Genomic DNA, 16505 nt, shown 5'->3' with positions numbered 1-16505 from the left:
AAGTGATAAAAATGGCCATTTATTAACTCCCTTCAGGAGTGGTTTTATGAAGAACTTTATAAAAGCAAAGTTGTTCAAAATTTAAAATAAATAATATTTGCTTTTCTTGTCATGATTATGCGGCATCTCCTAGGGAGTGAAAATTGAACTTGAAATTTACAAATCTAATTTTCTCAAAAAGCCCCCGCTGAAATATTTTGGTTTTACCTGGAATCATCATAGTTTTATGTCTATTTTCACCATACATAGGTCCCAGGGCTCGGCACTTACTTTTGTCTTGATTCAATTCTAGCCCACAGTGATATGTATCCATTTGTTCATTTAACCACAGTGAATAAAATACTGTATTTTCTGATTTCTAAGACAACAAAAAGGAACATTAAAAAGAACTAAAAATTCTTTTTCTTTGTTAAATAGTACATCAAAACTGTTTTAGGTGTTATGAAAGCTCTAAAGGTAGAGTTGTCTTACCGATGATAAATCTACTTAAAAAGCAAATAAAACCACACTTTTTTAAATCTTTAAAGTTCGCCGTTGTTCTAATAGACATTAATATATAACCATTGAAATAAATTTTATGTATTTTTGGTTGAGTCAGAAAATGAAAAAATGTATGTAAATATATCATCTAATCATGATAAATACCCCCCTTGAAAAGTTTAATAAAAACGAATAATCTGATAACTATCTATCTTTTTACTAATGCATTTGCATAAAAAAAATCTAAAGTCACTAATCCGTTTTCAATAAAATGTTAAATCTTGTAGTAAATAAAAAATAATGTATCCATCCATTTGTCCATCTTTTATCAAATTATCTATCTATATATGATGTATTCGTATTCTGAACCCCTCTTCAAAAGTTTGGTTTAAATAAATTATTTCTAAATCTTGGATAAAGAGATAAAAAAAGTTTTTTCAAGAGGATTTATAAAGAAGTTGGCGCACTTGTAAATCCGCAAATTTGATGCCTAATATTTTGTGGGGGTATATTGGGTATGTTTCATGCTAAGAGAATTTAAAATCAATACCCAAAAATCTTGTTATTGTTCAAAATAAGTACTTTTGATGATTGTTCTTTAATGAAATTGATTTTCAGAAGAATGTTTAGCCACATACCTAACCTAATTTGGCAATATTAGGTTTAGGTACACCGAAACAAAATTGAGGGGGAGAATGCCTATTATAGCCTATATTTTTTCTTAGATTTAGGTATTATAATTCTTAAATAAAAGGTTATCCAGGTTAAGGAACACAGAAATGTAACTTTATGTTGTCATATTTTCCTAAAAGAAATTTAGAGTAGTCATTAAACCATAATTTGTCATTCTTTTATACAATTTAGTAGCATTATGGGCACACTGTCTTAGCTGGGTGTAGAATAAGTGTATTAGGTGTTTATAAGGTGAAGCAAAATATCAAATCAATAATAAACAAGAATAAGGACAATTTTGTGAAAATAAACAGCACACAATAATTAGTTAAACTGTAAAAGAAAAATTGAGATTTTCAATAAATTAATTGATACATTAAATAACCTACAGAAAGACTATTACTAAATTTATAGTAGCTGCTTTTTTACTATCAACAAAACCTACAAAAAAAGCTTAAAATAGTCTTAAAACTTCCTTTTATAATGGTTGATTTTAAAACTGCTTTGTAAAAACATATTAGAATAAGTATATTTAGTTCTCAAGTGCCCTTTCCTTCACTTCTTTAGCGTAGTATCTCTATAGTTATGCAGTTACCTCATTTATCCTATTATATAAAGTAGAAGATAACTACCACTAAACTGATTGAGTTCTCCTTTTTTGGGGAAGATTCACAGAGATCCCAAGATTTAAACTTTTATTTTGTTTTATGCTAGAAATGTTTTATGCTAGACTATTTAATTAGAGTAAAAATTACCCCCCTCAAAATTGGTGCTACTCTTTTATCGAAGCTTTTTGAGGCTAGGAGCGAGACCACTGCCCTCTGATAAAAATAATAAAAAAATTGAAGGGAAAACTGTATTTTAATCTATAATACAAAGTAGCTTGATGTCTGTCTGTCTGTCCGTCTGACCGTCTGTCTGTCTGTCCCTTAAGATCTTGGTAACCACTGAACCGATCGGATTCTACTCTTCAGGGAATATACCTACTGGTCCTGTGGTGGTTTTAGGCTATTTTCTTGGGGGGTGGGACACCCCCAACCCCCCCAAAAAATAAAAAAAATCCAACCCCCCAAATTTTTTTTTTTACATTTTTTGTAAAATCTCAGTAACTGCTGATCAAATTGGGCTCTACCCTTCTGGGAATATACCTACTGGTCCTCTGGTGGTTTTAAGCTATTTTCTTGGGGGGTGGGACACCCCAACCCCCCCAAAAATAAAAAAATCCCCACTTCCAAATTTTTTTTTTAAATTTTTTAAAACAAAAACCAGTAATTGGGGTGAGGGAACCCCACTGCAACATGGGGCGAAGCCCCTATGAATCCCCCCCCCTGAAAAAAAAAATCAAAATATTTTTTTTAATTTTAATTTTTGTGTATGCGAACAACCTAGGTATATTTTTTATGAATTGAAATTTTTGTGTATACGGCAAACAACCTGGGTTTAATTTGTACAAATTAAAATTTTTGTGCATAAAGCGCACAACCTGGGTTTAATTTTACCACAGAGTAATTAAACAAAGAATAATTTTTTGAATATTTCTATTAAGGAGGGTTGACTTCCCTAAACTATACAGGGCGAAGCCCCTAGAGGCTAGGGGCGAAGCCGCTAGTTTAGTAATAAAGTAAATATAAATAAAATTATAATCCACAAAATATAATTTATACGCGGTATGTTTGAATGTTGTTTTACCACTACGATTTTACTATTATGTATAATTTTAAATAGTTTCAATTGAGAGTACAAAAAAAATCCTTCCCCCCCCCCCCCCCCAACCTTTATTTTAAGCTTTATCTACACTCCAATAAATGAGATATTATTAGTAAGATATATCTATGTTTGATAGAAAAAGATAAATTTTAAATTATGAAGTTTAAAATTGTAATATTTTCATTAATCAATTATCAAAAAAAATTATCAATGTATAAAATAGTAAGGCTAACATTATAATCACCTTGTCTGTCTGTCTGTAAATACTGGGAGGGAATAAGGGGTGAATATTAGATGACTTTTTGGAAGAATCAGGGATAAAGGGATATGTCGATGTTGATTTATTTTTTCATATTTTCTCCAGGAAAAGGGAATTATATAAATAAGGAGGGAGAATTTTTATTTAACATCAATTGCTCCACCCCTATATCCCTGAGGTAAATAGAAATTGAGTTGTGGTACTTCTATTCAATCAGACATACAAGGATAGGCCATTGGAAGTAATAAAGATTGATAATATCCAATTTAACAATATTACACGCGGATAGGGGCACTAGAGAGAAGAGGGCGAGAAAAGTCTACCCCTCACTCGACACTCAATTTTAATTTTTATGGGGGGAGTAAGGGTCATTTTTCTTCAGGGACTGATTTCTTATTAATAGTCAAGGGCGTCCGGGGGGGGGGGTAAAATGGTGATTACCCTCCCAAACGAATTTGGGGGCGCCATTTTACCCCCCCCCCCCCAAAAAAAAAAAAAAAAAGATTACCCCCCCTTAAAAAAATTTTACCTCCCCCCCCCCCCCAAATAAAAAAGCTTGGACGCCCCTGTTAAGAATTTTAGTTATTAATCTACCTAGGACCTTAAAGAAGCTTCAATGTAAAAGGGAACCATATCGATCCAAGGGACGGTTAGCAAGATCATAAGCTATAGACAGACACACCACACACACACTGACAAACATCCTGTTACTTTTAATTGAGGATTATATGGGGGACATTTATTTTGCACATTGTCTTATCTCAGTGTATAAGATAAGATTTGGGTAAGATCAAATATCTTTAATTATCCTGTCCATGTGTCCTTGAATATCTTTAACCATATCTGTAGATTAAAACTTTGTCCAAACATTTGTTTTCTCAATTTACCCCAATTTTTTTAACAGACAGGGATTTTTTTAGATTTCTATTAACAATCCTTAGAATTTTTCTTTGCAATAGACTATATAAAAATTCTTGTTTCTTCCAAACAAAAAATTGTATACCTAAGAATATTAAAACTTTGTCCAAACATTTGTTTTCTCAATTTACCCCAATTTTTTTTAGCAGAGAGGGATTTTTTTAGATTTCTATTAACAATCCTTAGAATTTTTCTTTGCAATAGACTATATAAAAATTCTTGTTTCTTCCAAACAAAAAATTGTATACCTAAGAATATTAAAACTTTGTCCAAACATTTGTTTTCTCAATTTACCCCAATTTTTTTTAGCAGAGAGGAATTTTTTCAGATTTCTATTAATAATCCTGTTAACCTATGGATCTGTTATTATGTGTGTGTGTGTGTAGCCATAGTTTCTTAGTATTTGGACCTAAGTAGTCATGGAGAAGTACAAGACACTTTTGTATGCTAGCACCAGGGCCAGCTCAAGGTCCTAGCTCAAGTACAATTACTTTACCCGCTGTCTCATTGGACCTACTCTTTATTACTTCACCCTCGCCGAGTATGGCAGGTGTCCCAAATTAAGTCACCGTAATGAATGACTCTCTCCACAAAATGAGCTTGGGTAAGGGTAGTACTGATATTATGTACGTGACTAATGAGTATCCAAACTACCCAATTATCACCCTTTTTACACAACCAAGGGAAGGTTGAGTGAATGAATTGCGACTGAGAAATTTGAGTTACCACATGGGGACTTGATCTAGAACTCTCACCACCATAACCCAGTGCGTTATCTGTTATTATACCAACCAGTGGCGTGCACAGTAATTTACCAGGGGGTGAAAAAGGCAAATTGAATTCTTAGAGGAGTTTTAGAGGTAAAAATGTCATAGGCAACGCCAAAAATTATTGGCCAAAGGCATTTTCAATAATTTTCCTTTGCAATAGAATACTTAATGACGTTATCCCTTTAGATTTTTTTTTTAATTTTGAAAATTTGAAAATTTTTGCTTATATTTTTAAAAGCATCCTCGAATCTAATTTTTTTCAACTGTATTGAAACCTTTTTAAAATCATGATGAAAACACTTGTATAAATTGGAAAATAGATAAATAAACTACCTCAAACATACCAATTTTCACTTATGTTTAATCTTCACTGAAATGCATAAACCAAGTGTAATAAATTTTTTTTGAGTTTATACCAGAAAAATATAGAAATATATCCAACTATTTTGTATAAACTTTATTTTATATTTATTTATATTTTATTGTTATATTTATAATACTATTGTTAGGTTGATATGCAAATGTAAAAATTTCTGATGACAAGTTGCTTTTCTTTGAGGTTAGGGGTTCTTCACAACAAAAATATTTCAGCAAGAATTTTTGTAAAACTCTTAATAGTATAATGATAAAATGACACTTGAATACAACCTTGATTTTTGGTTTTTGACAAATACATTTAGCTAACCTAACCAGACATATAATAATGGTATATTTTGTTTATATACCATCTAGTATTTATTTTCTCTTTTGCTGCTATAAATCTAGCCAAATTATTTCAACGCCTTTTGTTAAGATCGTCCTGGGGAATATATATTTTTTTTGTAAGTATAAATCCAGCTGACCTTACCCCACACCTAATAATGGTAAACTTTGTTTAAATAACATCTGATATTTTTTTGCTGCTAGATATTTAGAAAAATTGTCTCCACACCTAATAATGATAAATTTTGTTAAGATTGTCAGGGGTAAAAAATATATTTATTTTTTTTAATTTTAGCGAGAGTAGATTTGGCTGTCCCTACCCCACACCTAATAATGGTAAATTTTGTTTAGATTGTATCTGACCTGCTCCAAGGGTTTGACTCAGCAACAAAGAACTTTCAGAGCAATTGTAATCATAGTTTGGACAGGTATCTATCTATCTATTTTTTATATTTTATCTTTTTTTGCTTTTATCTATCTATTTTTAAATTTATTTTTCTTCTTTCTTACTGTTGATTTTTTAATAATCTTAGCTGGTAGTATAATATATAGGCAAATGATCAATATATTATCATATGTAAAAATCCAAATGAACAGAGATAATAATATCAATAAGAGCAAAGTTTTAAAACCAGACAGTAGGAAAAACGGAGTAGTGTAGTCAGAACTGAAAAAGAAAAATATAGATTTATAAGTCAAACAAAATTGTAGGTAAATTTGTTCTCAGATACAGGAAATTCATTAAGTTTACTAATAGTCACATGAGCAAAGCTGCTATATAACTCACTCAGAGAGGCTTACCTTACTACATTTACATTTTAAGAATTTGGGCTTCACCTATAACGCTAAACCACTATCAACCTATCTTTTCTGGACCTAACTGAACTAAAAAATATATTTCTCTAAGCTAGTAGTAACATTTATAAACTTATACTGACAAATTCAAATAAATTGATAAAAGCAAATATGACTATGAAAATATGTGAAGTAATGTTTCAAATTAAATTGGATACTTCAATAAAAGATGATCAATTCTCGGTCTCAAAGTTCGTACTTTTTATTGAAATCCTATAATATGCTATACAGTCGGCCAGGACTTGATTGATACAAAAAAAAACAATATGATATGTCAACCATGCCTTTTGATTCATATGAACTTCCCGATTCTGTTTCAACAAAATATTTGAATTTTAGACTGTACAAATTATTAGACATAGGTAATGATCATCATATAAAAACTAGGGCAGAAGTTGTTTAAAGTAAGTTTAAACACATTTTCATAAAGGATAGGGATCGATATGTTACCTCAAAACAAAACAAAAAATATTTCCCTTTGACGGTTCTTTTTAATAGTCAGTGTTACGTATTTTACTATGAGATGGGAAATTGGCCTATATCTTCCCAATGCCATAAATGCTTAAAACCTTCCACGGAACACCCTTAAGCTAAAAATGGCATATCTAGCAGTTTAGCTATTGACGAGATCTCTCTGGACATATGTCCAAATAATGAATAGATATATGAGCTTATTGAGTTTTTATTGATAACGAATACAGCATGCTATAATACATAGAAATCTTTTCTCTCCTATTAGTTTTTTTCCTTTTAGTTTGCTTGAATTTTGTTTGAATTTTGAACAACTTTGCTTTTATAAAGTTCTTCATAAAACCACTCCTGAAGTAAGTTAATTAATGGCCATTTTTATCAATTGCTTTGCTAAGGTCACGGAAATTCAGCCTTAAATAAATCATATATAGAGAGGTTTTATGACTGACTTAATAAAAGCAAAGTTGTTCAAAATTTTAAATAAATAATCTTTGCTTTTCTTGTCATGATTATGCGGTAACTCCTAGTGGGTGAAAATTGAACTTGAAATTTTTAAATCTAATTTTCTCAAAAACCGCTGCATTTTAGATTTCATTGAAAAGTGAAATGAAGTTACCTAACCTAGGGTAATGAAATACACTATGTCCCAATTTAGGTTCTGACACTTAAGTCAAAGCACCTTCGAAGGCACTGTGTGCATAGCATATTTGAAGCTTCTCATAGAAAGTTGTAAATATTTTTGTTAAGGTTTAATGGATCCATATACCTTTACCTGAAATTTCTTACAGAAATTTAAATTGTTTCAGTGTAAAGTTTTTGAACAAAATTTGAAAGGTACTAGAGGGGGGAATGAATTACTTATTATATGTCAATATTCAGAGAAAAAAAATATGTTTTGATTATTATTTGTGAAGGTGATTTTTCTCCTGCTTAATTAAATGAATAGTTAAATGACTCTTTGGAGACTACCATCCCTTAATGCCAAAAGAACATCTCCTGTTTGTAAAAAATGTTTAGAAATTCAATTGACAAATTTTTTTAAACCAAAAAGCACAAAAGTGTATTTCTTTAAAAACACCTTGAAATGCTATGCTACAAAAATTGTCAGAAAGACTAACAAGTTTTATTGCTATCATACGCTTAATATTTTTTTGTAAAGACGTGGTCAGGTTACAGATTAGCTGCACAACTTTATATTTATATACTAGTGGATTCGACCCTAACGATTTTAAAAGGGCCCCCATATATTTATTGTTTTCAAGTGGTGGGGGGGATTCTTTTAATGGACGGTATATGTAACTACAATAAAATAGCCTAAAACCTTATCATGTCAAGTAGGTATTATGCCTTTTTTTCTGCAATAGTATAGTCTACAACCTTATTATGTCACATAGGTTTTTTGTCAAATCACCTTTAGTGTGATCATATGCCTCATCCGGACAAACAGACGGACATAGTAATCGTTTCACTTTGTATTATTGATTGATTATCTTTTCTTAAGAATTTGGGCCAAAGAGGGGGGAAAGTATATTATATTCAGACTTTATAGTTGATCAATTTATATACTTTGATTTCAAGATCTTGTACACAAGTATCCTTGCCTAAAGTTGATGCCAAAGAACTAGAAAAAAATTTCTAACTTTCATGAAAGATTATACATCTACTACGAACCAAAAAATTATTTTAAATTTACGAAGATATTTACATGTTCATGAGATCTTAAGACACAGACAAAAATCCAGTGGTGTTATTTTCCTACTTTTCTAAATTCTTGAGCTATAATACTAAATAGCTATCAGGGAAAATAAGGACTTAAATGTTTAAATTAATCTACATCACAGAATTAATTCATTCAAGGGTAAATTAATCTTGCCACCAACCATATTTTCATTTATAATTGTAGGGAGAATTTTACACATAACTACACTTTTACACTTAAGTAGAAAAAAAAACAATTTTCTTTCACTGTCCAATCCCTTAATCTTTGAATAGTTAGGCATAGTTTTTGATTGATTATGGAATATACAGACTAAAAAATTGGCCCTAGAGTCGTGCAAGGGCATTAGTATTACAGTATACTGGCAATCTAGCATAGGCAGTAAGTATACTGTCATATTATTGTCTGGAATGGTGCAAGGAAAAGGTTTTGTCAGGTAGGGGTGTTGAAAAGTGGTGTTATTATCAAATATCCAACTAATATGACTAAAATATTAGTTTAGGTATTTCATGTAACTCTTTGTAAACTTAAAAGACTGTGTGAGTATGGCAGGTGTCCTGTAAACCATGCATAAGGGACCTGTTTTTATTGGTATACTTTTATATATTACTTTTTATGATAGTTTAAGTTTTTTTTTTTTAATTTAGTTAGTTTTAAGGTACCAAATCGCAACAAAAAAAAGAAGAAAATTGCCATTATGAACAGACATAGTAAGATCTTTAATTTTACACCTTACTTTTTGAATTAGGTAATTATTGAATAAATCTATTTCTTTAACCCGTTTAATAAAAACTTTGAACTTTGGGAGCTCGTCACGAATTGGTTAAAAGGATAACAAAAGTTAGGACACCTTCTTTCACAATGACGTTTCAGACTTTTATGTTGGAATGATGGGACACCCAAAAGCCGTGAAGTTGATGATCAAAATGAACTTTGTTCAAAATTAATTTTAAACTCGCTTTAAAAAGTGTCCATGCAATCTTGCCATTTAAATGAAGATATTTCTTGCGGTAAAAATATCCTATTACTTACATTGTTTGTCTTTCTTTCCTTATTAAGTCTTAGGGAAATCATGATTATCTCGCCTGCTATATGACATAGAATGATGAAATTCGTTTGTGAGACTTGTCGTGAATTGAATTATTATATCATTTCTTGTTTGTCCTTTTTACTACTACGAATCAATTTTGGCACTAGGCTACTTGTGGATATTGTCTTACTTTTTTAATAACATACACAATGTATAAATTGCTTGTTATATCTTTGCTTTAAAGGGAAGCTTCTATTTTGTGAAAACATCCATTTTAAAACCCGTCGATTCATATAGAAACTTTTTAGCTTAAGAAAATTGGAGGGAAAAACTTCGTCGACATTCACATAACTGTAAGATTCAACAGTATTACTGTAGACTGGCACTCTAGGCAAGACTGTTTTTGTGCTGTTATTTTAATATGATAAAAGAACTTCAGGAATGGCATTAAGTCTATTGTTGTTTCTAACTTTTTCAGAACTTCATAATAATGTTTGGAAACCTTAAAATCGACAATAAGACATTGTAAAAGATTTTCTCGTATTCATTCGAATCCGGTGGATAGGAACCGGTTCTCATCCATACGAAAAAACTATGTCTAGCATCGTATTATATCCAGTTTTCTACGAATATAGAAGTGTACAATCACAAGATTAAAACTAGTTTTTTTAGCCAGTGCCTTCGGCACAACGGGGCTAAAAAAACTAGTTTTAATCTTATAATTGTACATTCTATATCCGTATTCATTCGAAACCGATTAATATCCTGTGGATTAGAACAGGTTCTCAGCCATAATGAAAAATTATGTCTAGCATCGTATTATATCCAGTTTTCTACAAATATAAAAATGTACAGTCATAAGATTAAAACCAGTTTTTTAGCCAGTGCCTTCATCATCTCGGGGCTAGTTAATACGATGCGAGAAATAACTATTATCTCCTTCTTTGGAGGGTACCATTACATTTGAAAAATCTGATCACTTAAATAAATAGTTATACTACCAAAAATTTTTGGTTCCCTACAAGAAAAAAAATCATAAAGGTTTGTTTTGGTTTATTTTATATGCCATTTTTATAAAATGTAAATTCTTACACATTATTAAGAGCTAAAAAGATAAATACATGAGCAAATTTTTTTTGGATTAAAAATTTATTTCTAATTTTGACCAAGCTACTTTTACCTTTTCCAAACATATATGGTTTCTATTATGTCTGAAGACCTCTAAAACATAGGTCTCTAAAATTAAATCCTGTTTTTTTATTATTTGGCATATTTTACCCTTTTTTTACTGGTGAGCTAGAATTAAAGTTTTATTCCAAGTACTTTTTATCATATTTTTTGTTTCTTTCTGACCTTTTTTAAACTAATAAAATATTAGAATTACTTCTTTAAATGAAGCTTTTTACTATAACCAATATTTTATGATGGCTTTTCTAGTTTGCGTTTATAAAACTATTTTTCTATTCCTTAGTTACAAATAGAAATATATGTACAATGTATATATGGGTTATAAATTTGATTTTTTCACTTTATTTACTACAAAATAAAGTAAGGAGGGGGATTTTTATTTACATATAAATGTATGTTAGGATTTTTTTAATATTACAATGAAGGGTGAAAATACTAGTGTTAGTATTTTTGTATGTTTTAGGTATCCAAGCTTTTTGCTCCAGGGGTTTTTGTAATTTTTTTTTGTATTTTATACCAACTATGTACAGGGGATGTGGGGGGGGGGTGTAATGACTGAGGGCTAAAACCTATCCAAAAAATATTTTTGAAGTACCACAAAAAAACATATTACATTTATCTTTTACCATAACAAATTTACACAAAGCATTGCCGATTAATTGCAGGGGCGTCGTAGCTCAGTGGTAGCACACTGAGCTACGGTGGTGAGAGTTTGAGTTCAATTCTTCATGTGTTGACTCGAATTTCTTATAATGATCACGCAACTTCCCCTGGTTGTGTAATAAGGGGATTATTGAGTAAGTTTGGATGCTCAATAGTCACGTACATAATATCAGTACTACCCTTATCCCAAGCTCCTCTGCGGAGAGCGTCATTCATTATGGTGAATAATTTGAAACACCTGCCATACTTGGCGAGGGTTAGGTAATAATGAGTAGCTCTCATGAGATAGCGGGTCAAGTCATAATGTGCTTGAATTTGGAGCTTGATAGCCCTATTGGCTATACAAAAGTGTCTCAGCCTACTCCATGACTACTTAGGTCCAAACCCTAAGAAACTATGGCTAATCAATCAATCATTCAGAATACATTTCTTTAAACTTGTCATTGCTCACTACAAACTGTAAAATGGCAAAACTCTATGTAATTTTTTTGTTGCTGCACTACTTATATAGACAACCCTAGCATGTGTTGCTAAAAAAATGAGAAAGTGTACAATTTTTTCTCATAAAATCCTTTTCTTTACAGCTCTTGAACATGTAAGAGTATTCTAACAATTAAAATTTAGGGGCAGATATAAATTTAAATTTAGATCTAACATGAAAATCAAGTTATTTGATTATAATTTATTTTAGATGTATGACATATCTTTAAGTCTCCTCTTTTCTAACTGAATGACTAAACCACTCTAACAGATTTGTAGTGTGTGACTTTTGATTTAATATATATTGGACTAGTGGCTGCAACCCTTGCATCTAGCCTAAAATCTAAAATTGCCTAAAACCATCCCGAGACCTATGTCAAGCTTAACCTAGAAGGAAGAACTCCATCCTTTCTCTGGGGCAAAATTCTAAGACAACTTTATTCATTATATATTTTAGGATATCTATCTTATTTGTTATTTTTGGAGTTATAACATAATCTTCCTTCTTTAACTTTTTTTTTGATTTTAGAAAACCTTTCAATGCTCTGCTACCAACATATTTTTTCTCTCTTTCTTTATGCCTTTTTTGCAGCATAGTTACTCCATAAATAACTACTAAAAATTTAATAAAGTTTTAACAATGCGATTAAAAATAAATCTTTATACTTCAAAATCAAACTATGATAGTAAGATGAATAAGCATAACTTTAATTGGTCATATTATAATCCTGCATTTGTTATACTTCATCATTTGTCCAACCTGCCTTTGTCCTCTCTATTGTTGGTCCCATATGATGTTTGTTATGGATTCCTTTTATCCTTATGATTGTCCTTGTTTTTTTTTACAACACATGCTTATAATATGAAAATGCTTGCAAAGTAAAGTACACAATTTCAGGATATTATAGGTGGAAAACAAAATAAACAGGGGGGTCTTAAATAGTTTAGTATCTCTTCACTTAATTTATTGATTTTTTTCCCAATTAATTTATATTTTGTATAGGAGAAGGATGATAAAACAGCTTACTATATACCCTTTTTAAAGTTAGTTTCATGATGACTATTATCATAGAAATTGTAACTTCCAAATTCTTATCAGCAAAAATATTGATAATGGTTTTAGACAAGATTTGAATCCTATATGTCTTTGTTAAAGATTTTAAATTGATAGAACAATTCTATCAATTTATCCTTCTAAGCAGACACACTGACAAAGAAGAAATGCTTTGCTTTTAACAATTAGTTTTTAGACACAAGATTCTTTATAAAAACCTGTAGACTTGGACAAAACTTTAAACATATATAAATAAAGTTCATGGGAAAATTTCCCAGACTCTTTTGTCTTTTTAGAGGTCAAGCTTTTCTACAAATGTATCCATCTCTCACTTCTTGAATTACTGACTCAATGATTAAATCATAAAATTCTTTAGTCAATGGTAACCCCTAACATTTATAAATAAAGACAAATTGAAAGCAGCAAAAATGTTCAACAAACCAATATGTTGCTCTGTAATACCATCTGGAATAATTTGCCTTTGTTCTTGAGCAATATCATTTCATTTTTTTGTGTCATGCTCATATTACTCAATTGATAAGTAAATAATATTATATTTACAACATAGACAACTTGCATAATTTAGTCCTTGTTCTTTTTAGTGTGTGTGTGTGTGTGAGTGGGTGTGTATTTGGGTAAAGCCAATATCTTTTTATTTTTCCAAGTTTTATAAAAGCAAAGTAAGATGAAAGAAGTTTATTTAAGAAAATATACATATAATATATATAATACAGGGATGGACACAAGCAAAAAAAGGACTATCGCAAGAAAGCCCATAAAAATATGTATTTTGAAAGTTGAAGGGTACAACAGAAGATCTTCTTTCAGTTTACCAGAACCAGGATAACTTCTGTAGGACAAAGTTTATAGTTTGATCTCTTATTACTGAAACTGAATGTCTTTTATGTAACCATCAGAATTATTTTTACGGATATATCTATATTACAGAGTAGAACAATGTCTGTCTGTCCGTCCGTCTGTCCCTTAAGATCTTGGTAACGACAGAACTGATCGGATTCTACTCTTCAGGGTATATGCCTATTGGTCCTGTGGTGGTTTTAAGCTATTCTCTTGGGGGGTGGGACATCCCAACCCCCCCCCCCATTTTTTTTCTAAAGAATTTGCTTAAGATTTCCTATGTTCTTTTACTAATTCCGCCTTATTTTTTTTTTTTAATCACCCTTTGGGGCAAAGGCTAGGGGCGAAGCCGCTAGTATTAAATATGTGGCTTAAACTTATATACTCATGTTGTAGATTATAAGTTTAAACTTTACTTCTTTTTCCAGCCTTTATTTTCTTTATTTTAAAGAATTGTAGCTTCTCTAAGATTTATTGGTGATGTTTAATGTTCTATTCCTTTCCTTTTCCATTTCTATATCTTATCAATATTCTACTCTTCTTTCACTTTATTAGCTAATTTCTTTCACTCTGTCTCCAAAACTATCTTCTTCAAATTCTCTCTTTCATTTCTTTCCCATTCTCTTTCTGTACATGAAAGATGAAAGAATACAAACATAAATGATTTAGAATAAATGAAAATGATTTGAACCATAAACCTTTGATTTAATTTCTTATTCAAAAAATTAACAAATTCTGTCCAAACTATAGATGTTCTTGTAATATTTGATTTTTTTCTAACTAACAACTTTATTTCCCTTTAATTTTCTATTTCATAGCTCTTTATTATTATTTCCCCCCCTAACCATACATTATCAAGCTAAGTGTGGTAAATATTGGTTTCTTTTTATAATAAAATTAGCCAATCTTCAACAACTTTTTGCATTTCATATACTATAATAGGAAAAGTTTGTTAGGTTATTTTAGATTTTTGTAAGAAAAATATTAGCAGTTGAAGCAATTTATAAGAAAATTTGTTCTAATTTAAGAAATAATGTTAGTTATTTTCAAGATGTTAATACTTTGGAATCAGAAGGTTTTAGCATCTTGAAGTGGATAGCAGGGGCGTCCAAGCTTTTTATTTTGGGGGGGGTAAAATTTTTTTAAGGGGGGGGGTAATTCGGTTTTGGGGGGGGTAAAATGAAAAAAATTTTGGGGGGGGTAATCGCCCCATTACCCCCCCCTTTGGACGCCTATAGTGGATAGTCACATGTACCATTGACAAGATTTAATAACAATACATGTTAAAATATCAATAGATACAACTCTTAGATGATAGTTGTTCTCTACACATATTATGATAAAATTTGCAAATTGTGAGTGCTTTATATTTTGAATCATATGAAAACAAATTCATGATTTTGATAAATTTTAAAAATAAATTTTTGTCACACACCAAAAGAGAGAAATCATTGATACTTTGTTTTGAATCAGTTCTACTGTGTTTGGATAGGAAGGCTAAAATATGAGCAAAGCATACACACTCAAACACTCATCTATCTACACTGCACACCCACAAACTAGCATACCCTTACACACAGACTTAAACACACATTTTGGATTCAAATGTTATTTGTAGTGGGGCTTTGAATGTGCTTGGGAAATCCTACAAAACATCAGGGATTGAAGAGTTCAAAATTATATAAAAAATGTAAACAAAATATAGCTTTAGCATTCTGCATAAGATGTGGCTGATAAAAACCTCAGTAATAAAACTTTAAACTTGTTCGTGACTATCAATCAGCCTCCCTAAAAATTTTAATTCAGAAGATATTAAAATTTAGGCTCCATTTAAGCAAAAGGTTAGTGTCTTTCCTGTCCATCCATAAAATTAATGTTTAAATTAATGCATAATTACATTAAATCAAACATACCAAATTCCCTGAATAAAATGTAAATGTCAGGTTGAAAAGAATACATTATCTGCTCCCCAGATCCACTATTCAAACACAGCAGAGCCAGGGTTGTGCATCCTTATGTGTGTCATCATTGAAGGCACTTTGCCTTAGAGGTTGAGAATCTAGGTTCAACCTTATTTAATTGTCTCAATTTGTTGAGTCCCAAACTTGAAAACTCCTGTTTAGTAAATCCTGTTATGTCATATACAATTGAGCTCCCCAACCCTGGTTTCAAAGAGAGATGAGTATAAAAGTGGGATGGGGGAAAATACCTATCCAACCATGCCATAGTATGGAATCAATATACGAATATTATAAATGTAGACAACTCTTATTGTGTTTAGAAATTACATATATGAAAGTAAGAGTATAAGTTAAAAATAAAATATAAGAAACATAATTACTGAACGATCATTTGTATGTCAGACTGTTTGAATAAATGACTCATAAAATGCTGTTAGATGTATAATAAGCTTTCCTTCTTAACGGTCTTTTAAACATTACATTTACTTAATATAGTTTAGTTTTTTTTTCATTTAGGATTTTATTTAAAATTACAAGAGTATTTTCTTGCTTTTATACAACTTGTGAAGATATTTTTCCTTGTTTTATTTCATGTGATAAAGAATTTGTAAGCAGTTATAAGCCTACTTTTTAGACACTATCATATATCATCATGACATTACTCTCCAAGAGTTGACACAGCAATAGTTATGGAATTATTAGATTATATCCATTGGATTT

At 30.6% G+C, this 16505-nt stretch overlaps 1 protein-coding gene across 1 annotated transcript in view; it reads left to right on the top strand.

Moving 5' to 3' along the window:
• LOC145306519 (uncharacterized) overlaps positions 1–16505 on the top strand; it is a 49746-nt gene that overhangs the window by 29004 nt on the left and 4237 nt on the right. The window contains exon 7 of the mRNA XM_080148664.1: positions 5860–5936. Within this exon, the coding sequence (XP_080004790.1) occupies positions 5860–5936 (77 nt within the window). The remainder of the gene's footprint in view (positions 1–5859; positions 5937–16505) is intronic.

This window comes from Acartia tonsa, chromosome 14, assembly GCF_053477335.1.
Source record: "Acartia tonsa isolate MP-2025a chromosome 14, ASM5347733v1, whole genome shotgun sequence".
In the NCBI taxonomy this organism is placed as follows: domain Eukaryota; kingdom Metazoa; phylum Arthropoda; class Copepoda; order Calanoida; family Acartiidae; genus Acartia; species Acartia tonsa.
This window is presented reverse-complemented; position numbering and strand designations above follow the sequence as displayed.